The sequence below is a fragment of the Phyllostomus discolor genome, chromosome 1 (genome assembly GCF_004126475.2).
Source record: "Phyllostomus discolor isolate MPI-MPIP mPhyDis1 chromosome 1, mPhyDis1.pri.v3, whole genome shotgun sequence".
NCBI classification, from domain to species: Eukaryota; Metazoa; Chordata; class Mammalia; order Chiroptera; family Phyllostomidae; genus Phyllostomus; species Phyllostomus discolor.
This window is the reverse complement of record NC_040903.2, coordinates 174,668,641-174,688,714: the sequence shown is the minus strand read 5'-3', so window position 1 is coordinate 174,688,714 and position 20,074 is coordinate 174,668,641. Positions and strand designations below refer to the sequence as shown.

Genomic DNA, 20,074 nt, shown 5'->3' with positions numbered 1-20,074 from the left:
TAACAAGGACTTTGGCTTTTGCTCTGAGCTAGGAGGCCCTGGTAGGTGTTGAGTTGGGAAGTGACACAGTCTTACTCACATTTTAACAGAATCACTTCTGATGCTGCACTGAGAAAAGAGTGAAAGGGCCAAGGACAGGAATAAGGGGGCCCGTGAGGAGGCTACTGCAACAGGCCTGGTGAGAAGTGCTCGGATCCCAGTGGCAGCGGGAGACAGAGCAGACAGACGTGAAAATGAAGAGTCCAGGATGACTCCAGTGTTTTCCACTTGAGCAACGGGAAGGATGGAGTGGCTCGGAACTGATGGGGGAAACTGGGAGGAGCAGGTTTGAAAGGGAACATCAGAGCTCCGCGTTGGACATGTTAAAATCAAGATGCCAATGAAAATGTTGAGCAGGGAGCTGGATAAGCCTGGGCTTCAGGGGAGAGGGTGCAGCCCAGAGCTATACATGCAGGCATCTTCCGTACAAAGATGTCTCCTAAAGACTTGGTGGCCAGACATCACCAAGAGAAGCAAGTGGGAGGGACTGGCTAAGTCAAAGGCTGCTGATGGGCCTGGCAATGAACGAATAAATTCCTGGTTCCATTAGATCGGCACAGTACAGGTCATTATTAAGGGCTGACTAGCAACAGACAGGTAAGGCACCCCCTGGGTACAGAGACAAAATGGCTCTGGGTCATGGGAACACTGGAAGCACTAGGAATAAAGAACATGGCATCTTGGTCTTGCGAGGTACTTCACATAGGTCCTTTCATCTGTACTCCTCTCCCCACCATAGCCTGAAGATTGAATCCCCGGCTTTAGAGCAAGAAATATGTGTGGGACACTCATCAGGCAACCAGTCTGACTAGGACAGAGGAGGCACAGTTGAAGAATGAGTGGAAATGACCTTCGAGAGTCAGAAACCCAGAGTTCTGGTCCTGCATCCGCGGCTCCCCGGCCTCAGGTCCTTAGGTGAGTCTTCACCTCCTCCAGCCTCAGCTTCCCTATGTGTAAAATGAAAGCCGTCGAGCTTTCTCTGTCCCTTTCAGGGTTGCAAAGACGTCTGAATGGGCTCAGTGTTGAGCAAATGCCCTACCTGGGCTGGTTATTGCAAGAGCAGGGGAAAGAGGCCAAGAGAAGCCCTCAGCTTGGAATGGCAATGGAAATGGGGATGAAGAGGGAAACCGTCCTGTCCTCAGTGGGTCTGTTGGTGCAGCGAACGGAGAAGCTAACCAGGATTCAGGACAGGACCTGGGCTGGAATGGACTGGGCTCCGAGGGCAAGATGGGCCATTGGGACAGAAGCAGGGGCCTTGAATCTGCCTCCCTTTAGCCTGGAACGGAGATGGGGGTGGGTGGGGGGGACTCTAAGGCAGCGACGGTGAAAAGAAATGCAGACACCAAGGCAGAGAGACCCGTGGACCCAGAGACAGAGAGACTAAGTGACAGACTCAGAAACAAGTGGCCCAACAGGGACCCAAGGCAACCCAGAGAGGGCCAGGCACTGTGGCGCAGACCCCAGCAGGGCAGAGCCCAGCGCGCCGCAGGGTCACGGTGCCCGGGCCCCGGCGGCCGCACTCGCTGAGGCACCCCCCGCCCCCGCCCTCGGCTGTTCGCCCAAGATGGCGATGGAGGGGCGGGCGAGGCGGCCGCAGCCCCGGCCCCCGCGCAGGCCCCCGCTCGGGCCCGGGCCCCCGAGGCCGCGCCCCCGCCCGCGGCGCCGCGCCTCCCCGTGCCACTGACGCCCGGCGCGCCCTCCCCCGGCGGCGGCAGCCGAGGCGCGGGGCGGCGGCGGCGGCGGCGGCGGCAGCGGCCGGGCCGGCCCCATGGCGCAGGGGACGCTGGCCACGGCGGCTAATCGCGCTGACCTTCTGCCTGCTGGCCGCGCGCGGTAAGGGCGGGCACCGCGCCCGCAGCCGGAGCGGCTGCGGTGTGTCGGTGCGCCCGCGCCAGGGGCCGCGCGGGGCTGCGGGGCTGGCGTGCACCCCGCGTCCGAACGAGTACTGTGTCGGTGGGGCGTGGGCTGCGCGTCTGGGTCCCTGGGATGCCTGCGCTTAAGGGTCTACGAGCAGTGACCGGGGGCGTTTGCGGCTCTTAACTTGTCCGCAGGGGGTGTGTGTCCTTGGTTTACGGAGTCCGGAGTGGACTGAGTGAGTGTGTGTGTGTGTGTGTGCGCGCGCGCGCGTTTGCCGCGGGTAGGGAGGGGGCTCCTGCGGGCAGACGTGTCCGCAGTGCGTGCCACGGTCTCCGCGTGGCAACGCGGGGCTGTGGCTGCGGTGTTGGTGCCTTGCGCGGGGCGGGCTTTGCCTTGCCCGTTAGTGTCTTGGGGTTGAGTGTGTGTGTGAAAGAGGAGGGTTGTTGGGGGGGGGGGGGTGTCCCGCACCTTCGTCTGTATCACAACCGTGTGTAATTGTGTGTATGGGGCTGAACTAGTATTTGGCCTTAGCTTTTGGGGAGTGCCCTTGCCGGTGGTGGGGGAGCGACAGAGCAGGAGATTTCTGATTGACTCGGGTTAGTGGTAGTACAACACTCGACTTTGCCCGGTGGGTGTGGTCCCTAGGGCTGGTGTATATGTGCAGGGAGTGTTGCTCCCCCAAACCCGTGGCCTGGAGGGGCAGGAAACCAGTTGCTTTTGTGGAAGTGTCCAACAGTCGTTGTGGGGATGGGACGCGTGTCACTCCTCACCCCCCCCACCCCGGGGGCAGGTCTGGGAAGCGTGGACGAGGTCAGCAAGGCCTCCTCCAAACCGCCCCCCCAAACCTCATTTCGGGGTTGGAAAGGAGCCAGAGTTGCCCACGCTGGAAAAAGGGCTGGGAGGGGGGTGACAGAGTCCAGAGTCTCGATGGCTAGGGCTCCTGCTTGCGCTTCCAGCCCTGTCGCTTTCTGTCCCATAAGCGTTTGGGGACGGCCAAAGGGGAAGATAGGTAGAAGGGCTAGGGAGGGGGATGGGCTGCCCGCTTGTTAGCCCAGTTCTTGCCTTCCCTGTTGAGGGGAGAGCTGAGGATACGTCCGGGGCGAGTCGGGGAGGGACTTGGAGGTGGGGGTGGGGAGGGGGATTTCTCTCCAGCTGCTGCGGCTTTCCAGAGAGATTCAGCCAGGCCACGTGGGAGAGAGCAGGGATGGCGGAGCGGGAAGGAGCCCTCGCTTAGCGGGTCTTAGGCCCATTTCCAGGAAACCCAAACAGCGGGTGGAAAAGTGCGGGGAACCGCTGGGACCCCTTCTCTCGCTACAAAGACACGTCCCTTTTCTAGGCTGACTGCCCACCTGGCTGGAAGCCTGGGGGAAAGGCCCTAAGGGATGCAGGGGAGTGGGGGGCTCAGGGTTGTCAGGTGAGGAGGGCAAGAGCACATCCCCTGAAACTCAGGAGATTAAGGAATAGTTGTGCCTCCCCCTCTCCTTGGTTTTTCCAGGAGCTCCAAACAGGGCTCAGTGTCACCCAACAAAGCGGGACCAGGGCTGGGAAGTGCACTGGAGCATTATGAATCCTGGTGGGGCCTCTGGCAAGGGGCTCAGTTCTCCTCAGAGACCTGGCCTATGTCCACTCCGGAGTGCAGGAGGCAGTGAGTGACAGGGACAGATCTGGGGCTTCCTTGACAGCAGCATGTTTAACTAAAGCAACTACTCCACCAGCCTTCAGTCCCAAACCTGTGCAAAGTTCAGCAAGCCAGGCCTGGGACACTCCTACAGAGTTTTGACTAGCCACAGTTATCTGGACCAAGGTCACTCATTCACTCACTCATTCATTCAACAAATATTTACTGAGCACTTTGTGTGTGTGTGTGTGTGTGTGTGTGTGTGGCTAGAATGCACCTGGTGCCTAGACTAAAGTAAATAAGGAGGCAGACCTGTCCCTGGTGCCAAACTTCAGGTCTGGTGGGGCAGGATGGGGTTGGTGGGTACTGACAGGTCCTCTGGAAAGGCTGCCTTCAGGAAGCAATGAATTATGGAGCCTCAGTGCAGAGCCCATGTTCGCCCTGTATAAGAAGAGTGAGGATGGGAAAGTTTTCCAGGGACAACAGCATGTGCAAGTGCTGAGGTGACTTAGCTGAGGACCATTGAATGAAGCTCCATCTGGCTGGAGCTCAGAGCACAAAGGGTGAGAGTGTGCAGGGTGGGGAAGGATGGGATGGGCCATGGAGTGTCAAGGGAACAGGGGGGTCGGCCTGGACCTGCTCATGAAGGGCCCTGTCAGCCCCACCAGGGTCTCTGAGGCCCTCACAGCTCTTGGTGGGTTTTCAGATCAGCTCTGCGTCAGCTCCCTCCAGCCAGTGTGGAGAATCGATTGGGCAGGGCTGAGGCGGGTAGCTCCAGCTTCTTGGGAGGCTGTCACAGTAATCCAGAAGAGGATGGTGGCAACTAGTGTAGTGCAGTAGGGGTGGCCGGAGTAGTAGCTGGATTCCCGAGATATTTAGGAAGTAGAATCAGTAGGACTTGAAAATAAATTGAGTTTGCAGGGGTGAGGGAAAGGGAAGTAAAAAATAACAGACACTTCAACAACCTCATCACAGCAGAAGGAAGGGCTGGCGCTGGGGCCAGGATGCTGACTGCCCCGCTCTCCTCTGACACTTCCCTTGAGTCAGGGATGGGGAACTGGGGGGACGTTTCTAGGGATGGGGCTGGTGCTGGAAGGCTTAGTGTGCTGTTTTCATGGCATGCAAAAAGTGGGGCTCTCCCTCCCACCCAATTAGAATTTGGGGGGTGGAGAAGCCAGAAGTCAATAATAGAAGGCCTCTAAGAACATGAAAGGGACTGCCTTCCTTCTTACCCAGAAATCGCCACCCTCCCTCCCCTCCCTCAGTCTGGAGGCTCAGAGGCCAGCCTGTCCATCAGAGTGTCGGGTGGCCTTCTCTGACCCCCTCTTGGAGTTCAGGAACCAGGTGAAACAGCTTTCTCTTAACAGTGACTCTTGCCCAGAAAGTTATCTAAACTTTCCCTGATCCCGTGTGTACTCTCATGGCTCCGTCAATCACACGTAACATACAAATTAGCATTCCATTTTTTGTCCTCCAGGTACCTCTTTCAAGTTCAGTGGCCTCACAATTGAGAGCATCAGCTAATGTCAGCAGTAAAAGGAACTTAGAAATAATTTAGCATGAACCCATTTTACAGATGCGAAAACTGAGCTACTCCCCCGAGTTACATGGATAGGGATGGAGCTGGGGGTTGGAACCAGTCTCCTGGCTCTTGGAGCAGCCAAACTTTCCTGGGGTTTGGTACGCACATACCCCAGTTTAACCTCTCTGCACCTCCTCCCCCTCACATGAGAAGTATCACTCTGGGCTTGGCCTCCCTCCGTTGGTGGGGCTGGGCTTGGAATCCACACTTTTCCACCCTTCCCCTCCCTGCACTGTCTCCTGTTCAGCCTCCACTGTTTCTGAGGTACAGCAACCAGATTTGACACAGAATTCCAGATGCAGAACAGATGTCATTGCCAGGCCTGCCTGGGGGCTCCCAGCTCCCTGGGGTGGAGGGAGAGAAGAGTAAGAGCAGCTCTAATTGGGAGGACCCCAGCCCCAGCCTGGTCAGAGGGGGGTGATGGGAGCTGCAGGGGAAGGAAAACCAGAGAGGATGTTGTGGGCCCTGACATGTAGAGAAACGGAATTCTTGTCTCTGGTCTAGCGGGGCTGCCAGCTAATGCTGCCTTACTGCTGAGGCTGAGGCATCCGGCATCCTTTGAATTTGAGGGGCTGTGGGGTCATCAGAGTCAGGGAAGCAAAGGTTCAGTACGCTCTCTCTCAGGTACAAAGTAGTGCAGAGACAATCCTTCTGGATGGTTCGATAAGGGGGTCATCACTGGAGTCATGGAGTGTGGAGGACAGAGCCCTGGCAATTGAGTGGAGCAAACAGGGAGAAAACAGTGGGCACAGGAGGAAGATGCTTCACCATTCAAATAACACGGCAGGAGGGGGCGGTAGTGAGCTCCCTAGCCCTGGTAATGTTGAAGTACAGAGTTGTTCAGTGTGCGTTTGCTGTTCTGTTTCTGTGCTTTGTAAGCATTTTGTTAGGTGTCTACTAGGTGCCACAGAGTATGCCAGGCACTTTCACATCACATCGTCTCTAGCCCTGAAGGGAGTTCCTATGATTTTTGCAGATAAGGAAATCAAGGCTTGGAAAATATGATGAGGCTCTGGGCTGTGTTTTTCTGAGTGTGTTCCCCATGTGCACTCATGTGTTCAAGGAATATTTACTAAGCACCTACTATGTGCCAGGTACTGTTTTAGGTACCTGGGGATTTAGAAAGCTGAGTAGGATGTAATCTTGAGCTTGTGGCCTAGTTGGGGAGAAAGGCGAATCAAAAATGTGGGTGATGGCTGCAGGGAGGGATCAGGGTGCCCAGGGTCCTTTAGGGCGGGAAAGGAAAGGTGTCTGAATCAGACCCCATATGCCAGCTGCTGCGGGGAGAGGGAGCGGCGTGAGCAACCCACGGAATGGCAACGAGCTTCCAGAGAACTGGAGGTGGTTTGGTCTGGTGGGGGACAGAAGGTCTTGGAACAGGAGGTAGGCAGCTGAGGGTGGCTCTGCTGTCAAGTTGGCCAAAGCGGTGCTCCGGCTTTCCTTGTGTCCCAGGCAACCATCCCAAGCTGTTAGTGAGAGAGGCTTGTTGTGTGGTTAGGGAGATGGCCAAGGTGGGGGGCGGGGAGGGAGGTTTCTGGAAAAAACTGACTTTCGTCTCCTGGGAAAGAGAGTGCTGATGGTGTCATACAGAATTGCCCTAAATCAAAAACAAGTTGTAAATATATCAGGCCCTAGAGTTCAGAAGTGACAAGGCATTGATGTTTGTGGCAAGATCTTGGCCTAATTACAGAGACATCTCGGCTTTATTCCCTGCCCCTCACGCACCTCCTTCCTCAGCGTTTACTGAAAAATGGAACCCTGGTTCATGGCCCGTGGAGACCCTGCGAAACAGCCCTTGAGCCGACCCTGGGACTCAGCAGTGGAGCTCCTTTCTGCCTCGGTTCTAACGGGTCTCATAAAATCTCACTCATCCGGTAAATGGGTACAGCAGTCTGTCAGAAAAGGAGATTGAGAGATGGCCTTGGGGCTCCAAGCATAGAAGCTCCGTGTCTGTGGCAGGGTCTCCTCGAGGAGACTGAGGAGGACTGTGGGGGAGGAGGCCCCCTGGAGGCAGAGAGCTGGCAGGCAGCAAGTGTCCACTGCATCTGCCCCAGTCCTCACAAGGACCGCGGAGAAATGCTTGTGGGAGGGGTCTTGGGGGTGGTCTGGGGGTTGCAGGAAGCGGGCGGCCACAAACGCCACTGGACAAACAAGGCCCACTCCCCAGAGCATCCCTTTGACGAAAGATTGGTGGTATAGGAACCACTTTGTTTAAAACAAACATTTCTGTGTGATGGCGCAGAATGCAAACTGTTCCAAAGGTTTAAAATAAAACCACTTCAGGCAGCCCGCAAGCCTCCTGAGTGCACTCCTCGATGCTGCTGGGAGCGTTTGGGTGAAAATGAGAAATGTGGAGATTCTTCATTTTTAAACCTGCATAAATGCAGGCCGAAAGGAGGAAAGTAGTGGACCCGAGGTCATACAACAAATGATGGACCCAGGACTCTGATCTCGGTCAAGGCCTGTTCTACCAAGTCCCATCGTCCATCTAGGCAAGAGGAAGGATGATTTCCAATTGGCTGTGTGATGTCGACTCAGAAAAGACTTCACTGGGGAAGACAGGGGCAGCTTCAGGGAGTCCCGGGGGGTGGGCTGGTGCCCGAGCTGAGCCCCTGAGGATGACGAAGGTCCTGACCACAGAGGCTGGGTGGGGCACTGAGGCAGAGAGAAGCCTCTCGTTTCAGGAGCAACTGCCTTGCAGAGAGACAAGACCCTCCTTCTGGGCCTCAGTTTCCCATCTATAAAGAGAGGGATCTCAGGCTCCCCAGCCTGGGCCGGCTCAGGCCCCAGGCTCAGCCCTGTCCTCTCCTGTGCTCTCTCCGCATGTACCTCCCTGCTGTCTCCCTGTTCTGCCATATTGGGCGCTGCTGGGCTCCTCAGAGGTGGGGAAGCCAGACATCTGCTCATCCATGAATATTCAGAACGGGAACCGGAGCCTCCTCTGGGCTCCCCAGCCAGCCGCACGGCCCCTCTGGCCGCCGTCCTGCCTGCCAGAGCCCAGGCGGCTGACATACCCAGCAGCCTGCTCGGGCCCCAACTGTTCACATTGTTGTTCAGCGCGGCAGGGATTTTCCAGGCCCCGGACGTGCTTTGGGGGGCAGGGAGGCTGTCGGAGGGCGCAGGGATTCCTCTTATGTGCGGCTTTTCTCCCCTGAAACCCAAACTGACTGCTGGGCCGCTGGAACCCGGAGATTGGAAGCTGCTGGGCTGAGAGCCCCGGCTTGCCTGCGTTGAATCCTAGCATCTAGGGCCTCAGATAGTGAGGACTGGGTGTTGAGAACAGTGATTAGCATTTATGCAGCCCCTCCAGTGCCGTTAAGTGATGCGCTCCCACTCCTTGGCCAGGGCTGGCCAGGCTCTGGGCTGGAGCCCTGGCTTCCATCGTCCGGTCTAACCCTCCCAAGCCTGGGGGTGATCGTCTTCACGTTACAGCTGTGGAAACTGAGGCCCGGAGAGGTTAAGTGTCCTGTCACACCACTGGTAGGCAGAAGAAAGGGCTGGAACCTTGATCTTCTGTACCAAGGACAAATGCTCTTTTCACCACAACAAATGGCTCACCATGACGTGGATGCCTGTTTGGTTTCTCCGATTAGGGGTGGAAACTGGGTGAGGGCAAGGGCTGCTTCCTGCTCCCTGCGCCTACCGGTGACACTGAGCCCAGCTGTGTAGCTGGGTGCCAGCAGAGCTTTTCTCATAGATTAACAAAGGTGGAGACCTGGTTCAGGCCTCGTCTGTCTGTCTGTCTGTCCTTCCCACTACAGCATCAGAGCCCCGGCTGCTGCCCTGGCCCCTTATCTTAGCCAGACAGGACTTCTCCCCCAGACCTGATCTTCTCTGAGGGTGGTGAGAAGGGAGCCTGGGGAGAGACCAGGGTTCCAAGTGTGGGTGGGCACGTGTGACCGGGTTTTGATGAGTGTGGCAGACACTGGGGTGCGTGTGTGCAGGCGTGGAAGGTATTATCTGCAGTGTGTGCATGTCTAGATGATGCCCTGTGTTTCTTCAGCAATAGTGTGTCTAGTTCATTAATAATCCTAAAATCATAGAATTTCAGACATCACCTGCTACATCTGAGAAAACTAAGGTGAGAAGGAGCAGTGACTGACCCAGGCCACACGGCTGGACTGACAGAGCTGAGTCTAGAACTGAGGTTCTCTGATTCTGTAGTCATTGTGCTTTCCGTTTGCCTCCCATGGCTCTGTCCGCACAGACCTGCTTCGTCACGAGCATGGGCCGTGGTCCCTGGTTCACTCTCAGATACCCCACTGTGCCTGGAAGGAAGGGGTCAGGTTAGGGGATGAGACACTTCCATGGGACGGGAGGCAGCAGGTCAACCTAATGGGAGACACAGCAGGAGAACCAACCGTTCTCGAGGAACAATGGTTCCTGGGCGCTGCTGAAATGTTGGTTAAAATAATAAAATCGGTGCCCTGGCTGGTGTGGCATAGTGGACTGAGTGCCGGCCTGCGAACTGTGAGTCCGTCTGTTCCATTCCCAGTCGGGACACAGGCCTGGGGTGCAGGCCAGGAGGGGTCGTGTGAGAGGCGACCGATTGTAATGTGTCTCACACATCAGTGCTTCTCTCCCTCCCTCCCCTGATCTCTAAAACTAAAGAAGTAAAATCTTTAAATATATACATACTATATATTTATAATAATATATATATATTCACATTATACATCATATATTACAAATATAATTATATAGTATATGTGCAATACAGTACACATTACACATGTACTATAACATATGTTATATATGCAATATAGTACATATTGCATAAGTAATATAGTATCTTTTATAATAGTATATTGTGTATTGTATAGTATAATGATAGTATAATAATAGTATAGTATGCTACAATAATAGTATATTATTGCATTATAATATATTTTAATATTATAATATATACTATATACTAAACTAATATATACTCTATTGTATGTATATACAGTGCATATTGTATAGTTCTATAGTACGTATAGAACTATATATGTATAGCACTACTGTATAGTACATATATTACATATGTAATATATACTATATTGTTTGTAGTATATATTTTATATAATGTATATTATATATATATTGGCCTCTGTGTGTTTTGGTTTTGGCTGTGGGGTGGCATTTCCTCCCTCCACTGTTCCCCTCCTCTTCCCTGTGTGCCAAGGGCAGGGCTGGAGTTGCAGGCTCTCCGGGGGCCTCTGCAGAGAACAGATCCCTGGCTTTGGCAGGAGGCTGGGCGCTGGCTCCGGTTTGCTGTGGCCCTGGGGAAATCAGCTGCAGGGAGGAGTGCCTTGCTCCTCCAGCCACTAGGGCAGAAGGGGTCCAGATGATCCGTGCGGTTCCCGGGGAGGGAGTGACATCGCTGAGCGTGGGTCCTGTGCCAGGTCAGGCACTGGGCTGTGCTCCTTTCCCCACCTCCTCTCATTCAGTGCTCGCAACAGCCCCAGCAGGAAGCCATTGCTGTGTCTTTTTATTGAGATACAATTCACATACCACAAAATTCACTGTGTAAAGAGTACAAGTCAGTGGAGTAGAAGTCAGTACAGGATATTCACAAGGTTGTGCAACCTCACTACTATCCAGTTCTAGAGGATTTTCATCATCCCACAAAGAAACCTCATGTCCCTTAACTGTCACTCCTTCCCTCCCCCCAGTCCCTGGCAGCCATTCATTTACTTTCTGTCTCTATGACTTGCCTATTTCACAGAAATGAGGTCATACAACATATGGCATTTGTGACTGGCTTCTTATACTCACCATATAGTTTTCAAGCTTCATCCACATTGCAAACATGTACCAGTACTTTGTGCCTTTCAATGGCTGAGTAATGTATTTATCCATTCATCAAGTGACAGGCATTTGGGTCACTTCCACTTATTGCCTGTTATGAGAGACGTTGCTGAGAACTGTGTGTTTTAGTGGGTAGGGACATCGGGCAGCTGGGGAAGGCGAGCATGGGGAAGTACGGCGGTTTGCGCAAGACCATAGTCATCGAGGGACAGAGCCGGGATCCAGACTCGGGTCTTTCTCGGGGGCTCTCTCCATGATTTGCCCCAGCACGGGGGTGGGTGAAGTGGGAGCTGGGGCCCGTGGCAGTGGGAGGACACACACTGATAGCCCTGGCACCCTCTCCTCTATGCAGGGGAGCTGCCGTTGCCCCAGGAGACAACCGTGGAGCTGAGCTGTGGAACGGGGCCAGTGCAAGTGATTCTGGCCCCAGCACAGGTGGCGGTGCTGGACTGCAGTCTGGGACCGCTGCTGGCGGACCCCCCACCAGCGTCACATGGAGCAAGACGGAGATGCCCTGCTGGAACACAACCACCTGCGCCTGCTACCCAATGGCTCCCTGTGGCTGTCCCAGCCGCTAGCACCCAATGGCAGTGAGGAGGCAGCCCCTGGGGCCTCAGATGTCATTGAGGGCAGCTATTCCTGCCTGGCCCACGGGCCCCTCGGAGTAGTGGCCAGCCAGCCTGCAGTGGTCAAGCTCGCCAGTAAGTGCTCGTATCTGGGGTCTGGGCTAAGACCCAGGAAGCCCGTGGTGTAGGATGTGGAAATCCTGCACAAAGGCCCATCCCTTGAGCCCAGGCCCCCTGTCCCTGCCTCCCGTCCTGCTCAGTGAGTCCCTCCCTGGTATGTCTGCCTCACCGTTCGTTAGTCCCATCTCTCCACCCATCTGTTCTTTCTCCTTTGCTTCCCGTGGAGTTCGAGAGTCTAGCATTGTGCTCTCCTCCAGGAAGCCTGCCAGAGAGGCTCGTAAGAGTGTCAGGGGCACAGAGGTGCCTCCCCAGGGAGCTCCCCACCCTACAGCAGGTGGAGTGTGTGGACTCAAGCCCCACTGGCCAGCCCACCTTCTGTGGGGGGCTCTCAGGAGGCACAGATCACCAAGAAATAATTTTCAGGCCAGAAGAATGTGCATCTTACTCTAGTCTGACTGTGATGCTGACGTTAAGCCTGGGGACTTTGGAATTCACAGCATCTGGCCAGTCACGACCCCCTCTTTTCCCCTGATGGCCTCTCTCCAGCTGTGTCTCTGTTGGTCTGGATGTGCTCTGCTGGCGTTTCTAAAACCCTGTGTTTCTGGGCGGGTGTGCTTCACTGTCTGTGCTCGTGGTGGCCTCCCTTCCCCTGCTCCTCTCCTGCCCCTGCCTGTGTGTCCCATTCTCACCCTCCTGCCTGTGTGTCCCCGTCCTCGTCCTCAGCCCTCGCAGGCTTCTCTCTGCACCCGGAGTCTCAGACAGTGGAGGAGAACGGGACAGCTCGATTTGAGTGCCACATTGAAGGGCTGCCGGCACCCATCATTACTTGGGAGAAGGACCAGGTGACAGTGCCTAAGGAGCCTCGGTGAGTGCCCTGCAGGGGCGCAGAGAGTGGGTGCCCGTGGGCAGGCCAGGGAGGGCGCAGGGATTTGTACGGTCAGGGTGGCTCCATTTGCTCAGACTGACTCAGGAGCCAAACATTACCTGACTCTCAGCTCATTTCTGGCCCCAAAGAGAAGTTAGGCAAGAAGTCTTTGCTCCCTGGGAGGAAAGCCACCTCCAAAGCTGTGGAGCTTGGGTAGGGAGTAGTGACAGAGTCCTTGAGAGCATCTCTGGTCCCACCACTCGCTTTACTGAGGGAGACTGGGGGCCAGAGAGGCGCCGTGGCTTATCCAAGGCCGGACCATGAGTCACCGGGGAATGTTTGTTGTTCGTTCAGGGTCCCAAGGCCGCTGGAAAGGTATCCTCCTTACAAGGTTCTTCTGAAGCTTCTACCTCTCTTCCTCTCTCCAGTCCATCCTGTAGGGTGTAGCCTCTGATGAATGGGTTGCAGAGGTCTTTCCTGTTTCACCCTCTTCCCTCCCCCCGAAGTCTGTGGGCCCCTGGAGCCGTGCCAGGGCAGAGTTTCTAAGGTGGGAAAGAAGCAGAGGCTGGACCCGCTCCCAGCCATGCCCAGATGGACCTGAGTGTGGCCAGTGAGCATGAGGCTCGTTCACATCTGTGGCCTCTGAGTCGATCTCGTGACTTGGTTCCCCCTCCCTGCTTTCCTACGTCTTTGGGAATGTGGCTCCGAGGGCCCTTCCCCGCCACCCCACGGTCCTGCCCCTACACCCCTCCCGCTGTGCTGACCACCTCACTCTCTCCTGGTGGAGGCAGGGTTCCTCAGGCCCAGAAGCACTGGTTTTCATTCAGTTCTCCCCGCACCGGGACTAACCTGTCTCGAGTGTGTTGAGTTGTCCCAGCTTCTGTGACTTTTGCCCATGTCCACATTGGGGGTGGAAGTGTAGGAGAAGCTTCTAGGTAGAAGAGCCACAGGACACATCTCTGTAACAGTTGTGAAGGAGGAAGAAGGGCGAGAGAGAGGTCAAGATGTAAATGACCCTGTTGACTTGGGTGAGCAGTTAGCCCCACTGGTCCTCAGCACGTCACTTCTCACTCAGCTTCATTCCCCCATCTGTAAAGTTAAAGGGAAAAGAAGAATGGATTGGATTAGATCATGGTTTCCCAAAGCGTGTTCTTTGTAAAAATTAGTCCCTGAAGGGGCTCTTTGAAAAAAAACGATTCTGTCGCCGAGGCCAGGAAGCTGCCTGTGAGTCTCCCTCTTGGAGCTGACAGGGCGCGGAGAAGCCTGTGCTGAAGAACCCGTTCGCCTTGTTTAACTGCACGCTCCCTGGGCTCGTCTCCCCAGGCCCCCCTTGCAGCGTTCCCTGAGTGAGCATGCTGGGGGCGGGCCATGGGGATAGTGACGCTTCAAGGTCTGTGCCTTCCAAATGTGTGGCTTCTCGCTGCTCTTGGGTGGGTGCTTCCTGGGAGTTGCTGGGCAAGACCCAAGTGAGAGCCTCCTGCTGGCAGCACCCAGGGAGAATAGGAGAGAACGGGGAATCTCCCCACGTTCAAAGTCACAACTTGGTGCCACTTAGTGAGAGCCGTCTTCTCACTTAATGATTCCCAGCATCCTTCAAGGTAGGCATTCTTATTTTTTCATATTGTCCTCTTTTAGTGTATACTCCTAGAAATGCATCTTTCAAATTCATATAAGTAGAAAAGAACAAGAATTACCTGTCAACCTGTCCACCCATAGAAAGTCACTGTTAGTCTCAGTGTCTGTCCGCTGGACTTCTCCCCTGTACGCTCATAAAAATTCCCTTTGAAAACTTGGATTGGATTGTTCACACTGGTTTTTGTTGTTGTTGTTCAGTCACCTTTTTTCCAAAACAGAAATGGGGTTCTATTTCAACTTCTACTTTTTTCCACTTAACATAGAACAAACATCCTTCCATTTAACATAGAATAAATGCCTATGACAGATATTATTGTCCAGATGGTTAAACGAGGGAACTGGAGATCATAGACAGAGATGCCTCGTTGTTGGTCCAGGCCACACAGAGGGTGCTCAGAGTGCTGGGTGCCGTTTCGCCGGCATGGACAGCACACCGGCCTCTCGGGCTTCAGCGGTCAGGGTGGGCCAGCTGCTGGGTCGGAGGAGGCCCCTGTCGCAGGGGGGCTCAGAGGTCGCGTGGCCCAACTGTGGCTCAGGGCAGGGAGGTTGCTTCCCCCAAGTTCTTCAGCAAACAGTGGGATTCAGACCTTGCCTCCCGCCTCCCCTCATCTCGTTCAGGCCTCATTCCATGAAGCCACAGGCCGCTCCCAGGAGCCTGGAGCTGCCAGTTCCTGAGCTCTGGCAGGGTTTGCCCCCAAGTCCTCTGAAAAGTGATCCTCATCTATAAATAAGCCGGGCTCACATGTCCCAGCACATTGTGTGGGGGGAATAAAGAAATGTTTAAAACAGCAACTTGACTATGCCCAAGGTATGCACTTTCACACGTGCCCAGATATAGCACATGCACAAATATGCTATTCATAGACCTGGCCAGTGGCTTGAGGGAGACCATGTGCCTTGGCGTGGGGTGCGCACATGTGCAGTTAATAAACACACTCTGTCGGGGGGTGTGTGCACAGTTTTGAAACTGATGGTGCAGACTAGACCCTGAGGCAATTCCCCGGTACTTATACTAATTTCTAATGATAGGGGATCATTTTTCTTCCATGGGAATTAGTCATCAACGAGAGCAATGTTCCCCCAAATCCGGGCATTCATAAACCCCCTTTGTAATTTCGGCTGTCCCTAAACCATTTATACAATCACTCACTTAGTTCATTTCTTTAAATCAACTCTCTCTTTTGTAACTTAACACATACTAAAAAGGAACATTATCTCACGGCAGTAAAATGGAAAACCAGCAACACTTACCATAAATAGAAGGTGGCCATAAAAATAAATACATAACCACTGGAATAAGAAAGTGTGTGTCTAGACCCCTTTGAAATTGCTTTGTTATCGCCGTCCGCTCACACTTTAAAAAAACACGGCCCTGATGGACGTAAATGCCGTGGGCCCCCTCGTCCCATCTTCGGCCCCACCCTCCTCCCGGTGTCCATTGAGACTGCGGACCCTGTGTGGCCCCCAGCTAGTGTCCCTCTTCCCCCAGGGGGTCTCTGTAGGGCTTAGGGTGGGGGCTCTTTGGCCCTCAGGAATTCAGAGCAGCTGTGTCATTTCTTCTGTGCTCTTGAATCCCTGGGGCCTCGTGGCCTTTTGGGAGAGTGGGAGCAGGCTCAAGGTCAGGCTTGGAGAGAATGAGTCCTTCCTTTTGGATAGAAGTTTCCTTTCATTCTACAAGTGGCTATTTTGTTCGATTTGAAATTTGAATTAAGTGCTTAAATGGTACTTAACAGGGGAATACTTAAATACTAACTTAACAGGGGAAAAAGTCACCTACCACCTGAACACAGACGACTATTATCATTTTGAGTATTCCTTCCAGTCTTTTTAAATATGTGCACAGTTTACACCATTGTACAGATGTGTTTGAGCTTGCGATTCGTACGTGGTGCTTGTGTCCATTAGCGAATGTGGGCTCCTGAGACATAAAAAGGGGCAGGGCTGCGAAGAAGGCAGGACGGGAATTATCTCGCCCGCTGCTCGAGCGAGAACCCGAGGCTGCGACGAGCGACGTGCGACGCCACCCGCTACGCCCACACGCGCCGCCGCCGCGTTCCGGCACCAGCTCTCCCCACAGCACGGGCAGCCACAAAGCAAAGTGCGAGAGCACGTACTGTTTGAGATTTAAATTTTTTAAAGTTTTATGTTTCTAAACTAATAAGTACTCACTGCAAAAACATGTTTAAAAACACAACAAGGAAGTCCCCAGTAATCCTGCTTCCAGAGAAAACCTCTGTCACTGATGGGAGCTTTACCACCCTTGACTTTCTTGTGTATGTCCTAACATATGATGTATTTACGTTCCAAAAATGGAATCGCTTCACAGACACTGTCTTGTGACTGTTTTCCCCACTAACCGAAGATTGTATTTATTTGTTTTTAGACAGGGGGGAAGGGAAGGAGAAAGAGAGGAAGAGGAACATCACTGTGTGGCTGTGTTTCGAACTTCCCCAATGGGGACCTGGCCTGCAACCCAGGCTTGTGCCCTGACTAGGAACCGAACTGGTTCCGACTGGTTCCGACTCTTTGGTTCACAGGCTGGCACTCAATCCACTGAGCTACACCAGCCAGGGCTAAAAAAAACCACATTTTAACAAAACAGAAAAGATTTTAGGTGAACACTAACAGCAGTTCTATTTCACTCTGTTAGCTGTAGCCACAACACATCTGAGGAAAGGTATTCATTCATTCAATCATTCAACACACATAATTAAGGAAATGTTACTTGTCAAAGGAGGTATTAGCTGTCGGGTACTAGGAGCACAATTTCCCTGTAAAAACGAAGGCCCTTTGGGGTTAGGAAGCATGGGCCGCTCCTGGCAGGAACCTGCAGGCAGAGCCAGCCAGCTGGACCGAGGAAGGACAAGGGGTCTTGAAGGAAGAATATCTCAGGTGGACGTGACCTGAATGGGGCCAGGGGCTTTGTTTCCCAGACGAGTCCTGCTTGTCCTTCCCTGCTCGGTCTTTCCCATTAAACTTTCTGTGGCTGCAGTCTGGGCTGTGGCCCAGAATTCTACCTCCAGTCACACTTTGCCTCCTTGTCCCTTCTCCCCCACCGGCCTAGCATGGGCGTGGGCAGCTGTTGGAGCCGGGGATAAGACGCTGGGATAGGGGTGGGTTTGCTTTTGGGATGAGGAAGGGACTGATGCAGGTTTCTCTCCCAAAGTCTTTGGGCCACAGTAGGTTTCCAGACCCATGGCCAGGATTCTCTCCCAACGCCCTTGAGCTAGTTCTGCTCTCCCCTGTCTAGGTTTTATTATATACCCTGTTTCCCCACAAGCTCATGGATTCCTGCACCAAGAACACAGCTGCCCTATTTCCTCTCTGACCTTAGTCCAACCTAATCCAGGGGCCAGCACTGTTTGCTCTCTTGAGAAACTGAGAACTCTCAGCCACGAACTGACCCTGCAGGATCACAGTCGAAGGATCCAGGAGCTCTCACTCACTCCCTACTTGGGCCGGAGCCCACCACCATGGACACTTCCCCGCCCTGGGTTGCTCTGTGTGCCTTCCCTAGCCCGAGCCACATTCCAGCCCTCTGCCCAGGAGGGCAGAGAACACCACCCTCCTCCATCCTGCTCCTCCTCAGTAATGTACATGTTGATCGGGGCTTGCTGGGGACCACCCCCCTTGCCTTGTCATTCCCAGCCATCTAAGGGCTGCTGAGACAGGCAGGCGGGAAGAATGTAGGATTTGTTACCAGAAGACCTGGATTCAAGTTTTAACTCTGCTCCAGCTGTGAGACCCTGGGAAAATCCTCTGCTCCCTCTGCGCCTTAGTGTCGTCACCAATATAACAAAGGTTGTAACTCCCTCTGTTTCTTGGGCTTGTTTTGAGGGTCAGATAAAGTAGTGTGAATAATAGGAACTTTGTCAGGGGAGGAAGGAGGCATAGAAAGCTCTATAGTAAAAAGAAGTTCTCTCTCACTTCCAGCTCCCAGGATCCCAGGGCCCCTCCCTAGAGATAGCCACCATCACCAGGGACATTCAGTGCCAGTGTGTCCATGCACATATCCCCCCCCACATGCTGTTCTGCACCCACACATTTTGGAGGTCTCCCTATGCTGGCACATGTGGACCTGCCCCTTTGTAACGGCTGCCTAGCATTCCATTGTACGAACAGACCCACACCAATGTAGCCAGTCCCCACTCTACAGATGGACACTGGATTGTTTCCAGGCTTGTGCTATTAAAGACTACGCTGGAGTGAATGTTGTTAAACACACATTTTTGTGTACGTGCCCGAGAATGTCTGTGGGACAGAGTCCTCAAAGTGGTGCTGCTGGGTGCACGAGCACGTGCGAGTTTACGCTGTCGCCAGCCTGCCCTGGAAAGGCCGCGTTGATTGGCATGGCTCCTGACAAGGCAGGAGAGCCTTCCCCGCGTTCCTTCATGCAAGTAGGCTGTCCTTAAACCTTTTGACCTTTGCCCACCTGGTAGATGAAGATGGTGTAGTTCTAATTTGCATTTTTAAAATGACGAATTAGGCTTGAAAGTGAGACACTGCAGGTATTTCAGGCTGGAGGAGGCAGCCTGTTTGGGTGTGCCGCCCTCCCTGCAGAACTCTTGCCCACCTCACAGGTGCCCTCTTCCCCTTCCCAAGGCTCATCACTCTTCCCAACGGCGTTCTCCAGATCCTGGACGTCCAGGAGAGTGACGCAGGCTCCTACCGCTGCGTGGCCACCAACTCAGCCCAGCAGCGCTTTAGCCAGGAGGCCCTCCTCAGCGTGGCCCGCAGAGGTAAGGGGGCTGGCAGGTGGGGGAAACCAGGGTGTTTCTGGAGTGAGCAGCCTCCGAGTTCGGAGGGGTCCCGTGAGGTCCAAGCTGTGCCTCATATAGGTGGTGGGGCATCACTGCCGTCGGACAGGTGAGGTGACGAAGCCCAGAGAAGGCAGGGCCACCCAGCAAGTCAGGAAGAGACTTGGGGCTGGGTTCCCCATGCAGCGCTCCCTTCCTGTGGAGACCCTGTGTTCCCTTGGTCGGCTGGAGCACCCAGGGCTGGAGATGGGTGGGGAGGTCAGGCACCTGAAGCCTTGGTCCCTGCCCCTCTGTGTGCCCCGGGGGCTCTGGGCACTGAGGGATTTGCCCCTCGCTGCTTGCTGTGCCCTGAAAGTCTGGCTCCCTGCAGTCCGGTATTTCTCTGAAAAGCTCCCATCCCAGGGTGATGCAGTGGGAAGGTCACGGGCTTTGGGGTCAGAAAGACCTGATTTGAATCCTGGCTGCTTTACTCACCATCTGTGTGGCCATGAGCTGGTTATCAAATGTCCAGCTCTGGGAGGCCGTGAGAACAGAAAGTGCCTGGCACCTAGCAACAGTCCACGGATCTTACTTCAGGCCTCTCACTTGCCTTTCTCTGCCATGGGCATCTCCCCACACCCCTGCCCCTCTGCACCTCTCCTCCCAGTCCCTGGCCTCCAATTCCACTCTACTTCCTGGGGGCCTAGCTAGTGAGCTGCTCTAGACTCTGGTTTGCTCTCCCTCCAGCGCCTGGGGTCTCTGCCTCCACCTGCTGGACAAACTAGGTATTCACCATGCTGATCCAGGGCACCGGTTGCACTGAGAACTCGGCAGGAATTGGTGCTCAGGGAGCTGCTAAGCCGGCAGAAACCTGGGCCCACCCCCTCCCTCTCGCGCTCGGAAACCTGAGACCCTTTGGGGAAGGGACCTGTCTAAGGTCACACTGCAGGGTGATGATGATGCTAATAAGTGCTAAAACTAGAAACTCTGTTGACTTCAAGTCTACTCATGACCCTGACTGTCCTCTACCTGGAGCGTGGGTTCAGTTTGGCAGGGAAGAGCGGGGCTGGTGTGTTGGAGACCAGGTTATTCCTCTCCTGGCTCCGAGGGAAAGAGCTCTGAGTCCCAGTCCCAGCTCTGCGGAACTATGTAGCTGCTTTCCCTGTCTGTCAGGTGGGAGCTGGCTGCTCCCTGCCCCACCTGCCTCACCAGGGGCGTGGGGGGGGGGGGGAGGTTCGCATGTGAAGATGCCAAATGGTAAGA

The 20,074-nt window shown here is 54.4% G+C and overlaps 1 protein-coding gene across 1 annotated transcript in view; it reads left to right on the top strand.

The window, feature by feature from the left end:
- The first annotated feature begins 884 nt into the window (after positions 1–884).
- IGDCC4 (immunoglobulin superfamily DCC subclass member 4) overlaps positions 885–20,074 on the top strand; it is a 38,715-nt gene continuing 19,525 nt past the window's right edge. The window contains 7 exon segments of the mRNA XM_028506354.2: positions 885–954; positions 1,654–1,872; positions 11,242–11,349; positions 11,352–11,387; positions 11,390–11,590; positions 12,299–12,440; positions 18,678–18,814. Of these exon segments, the coding sequence (XP_028362155.1) occupies positions 885–954; positions 1,654–1,872; positions 11,242–11,349; positions 11,352–11,387; positions 11,390–11,590; positions 12,299–12,440; positions 18,678–18,814 (913 nt within the window).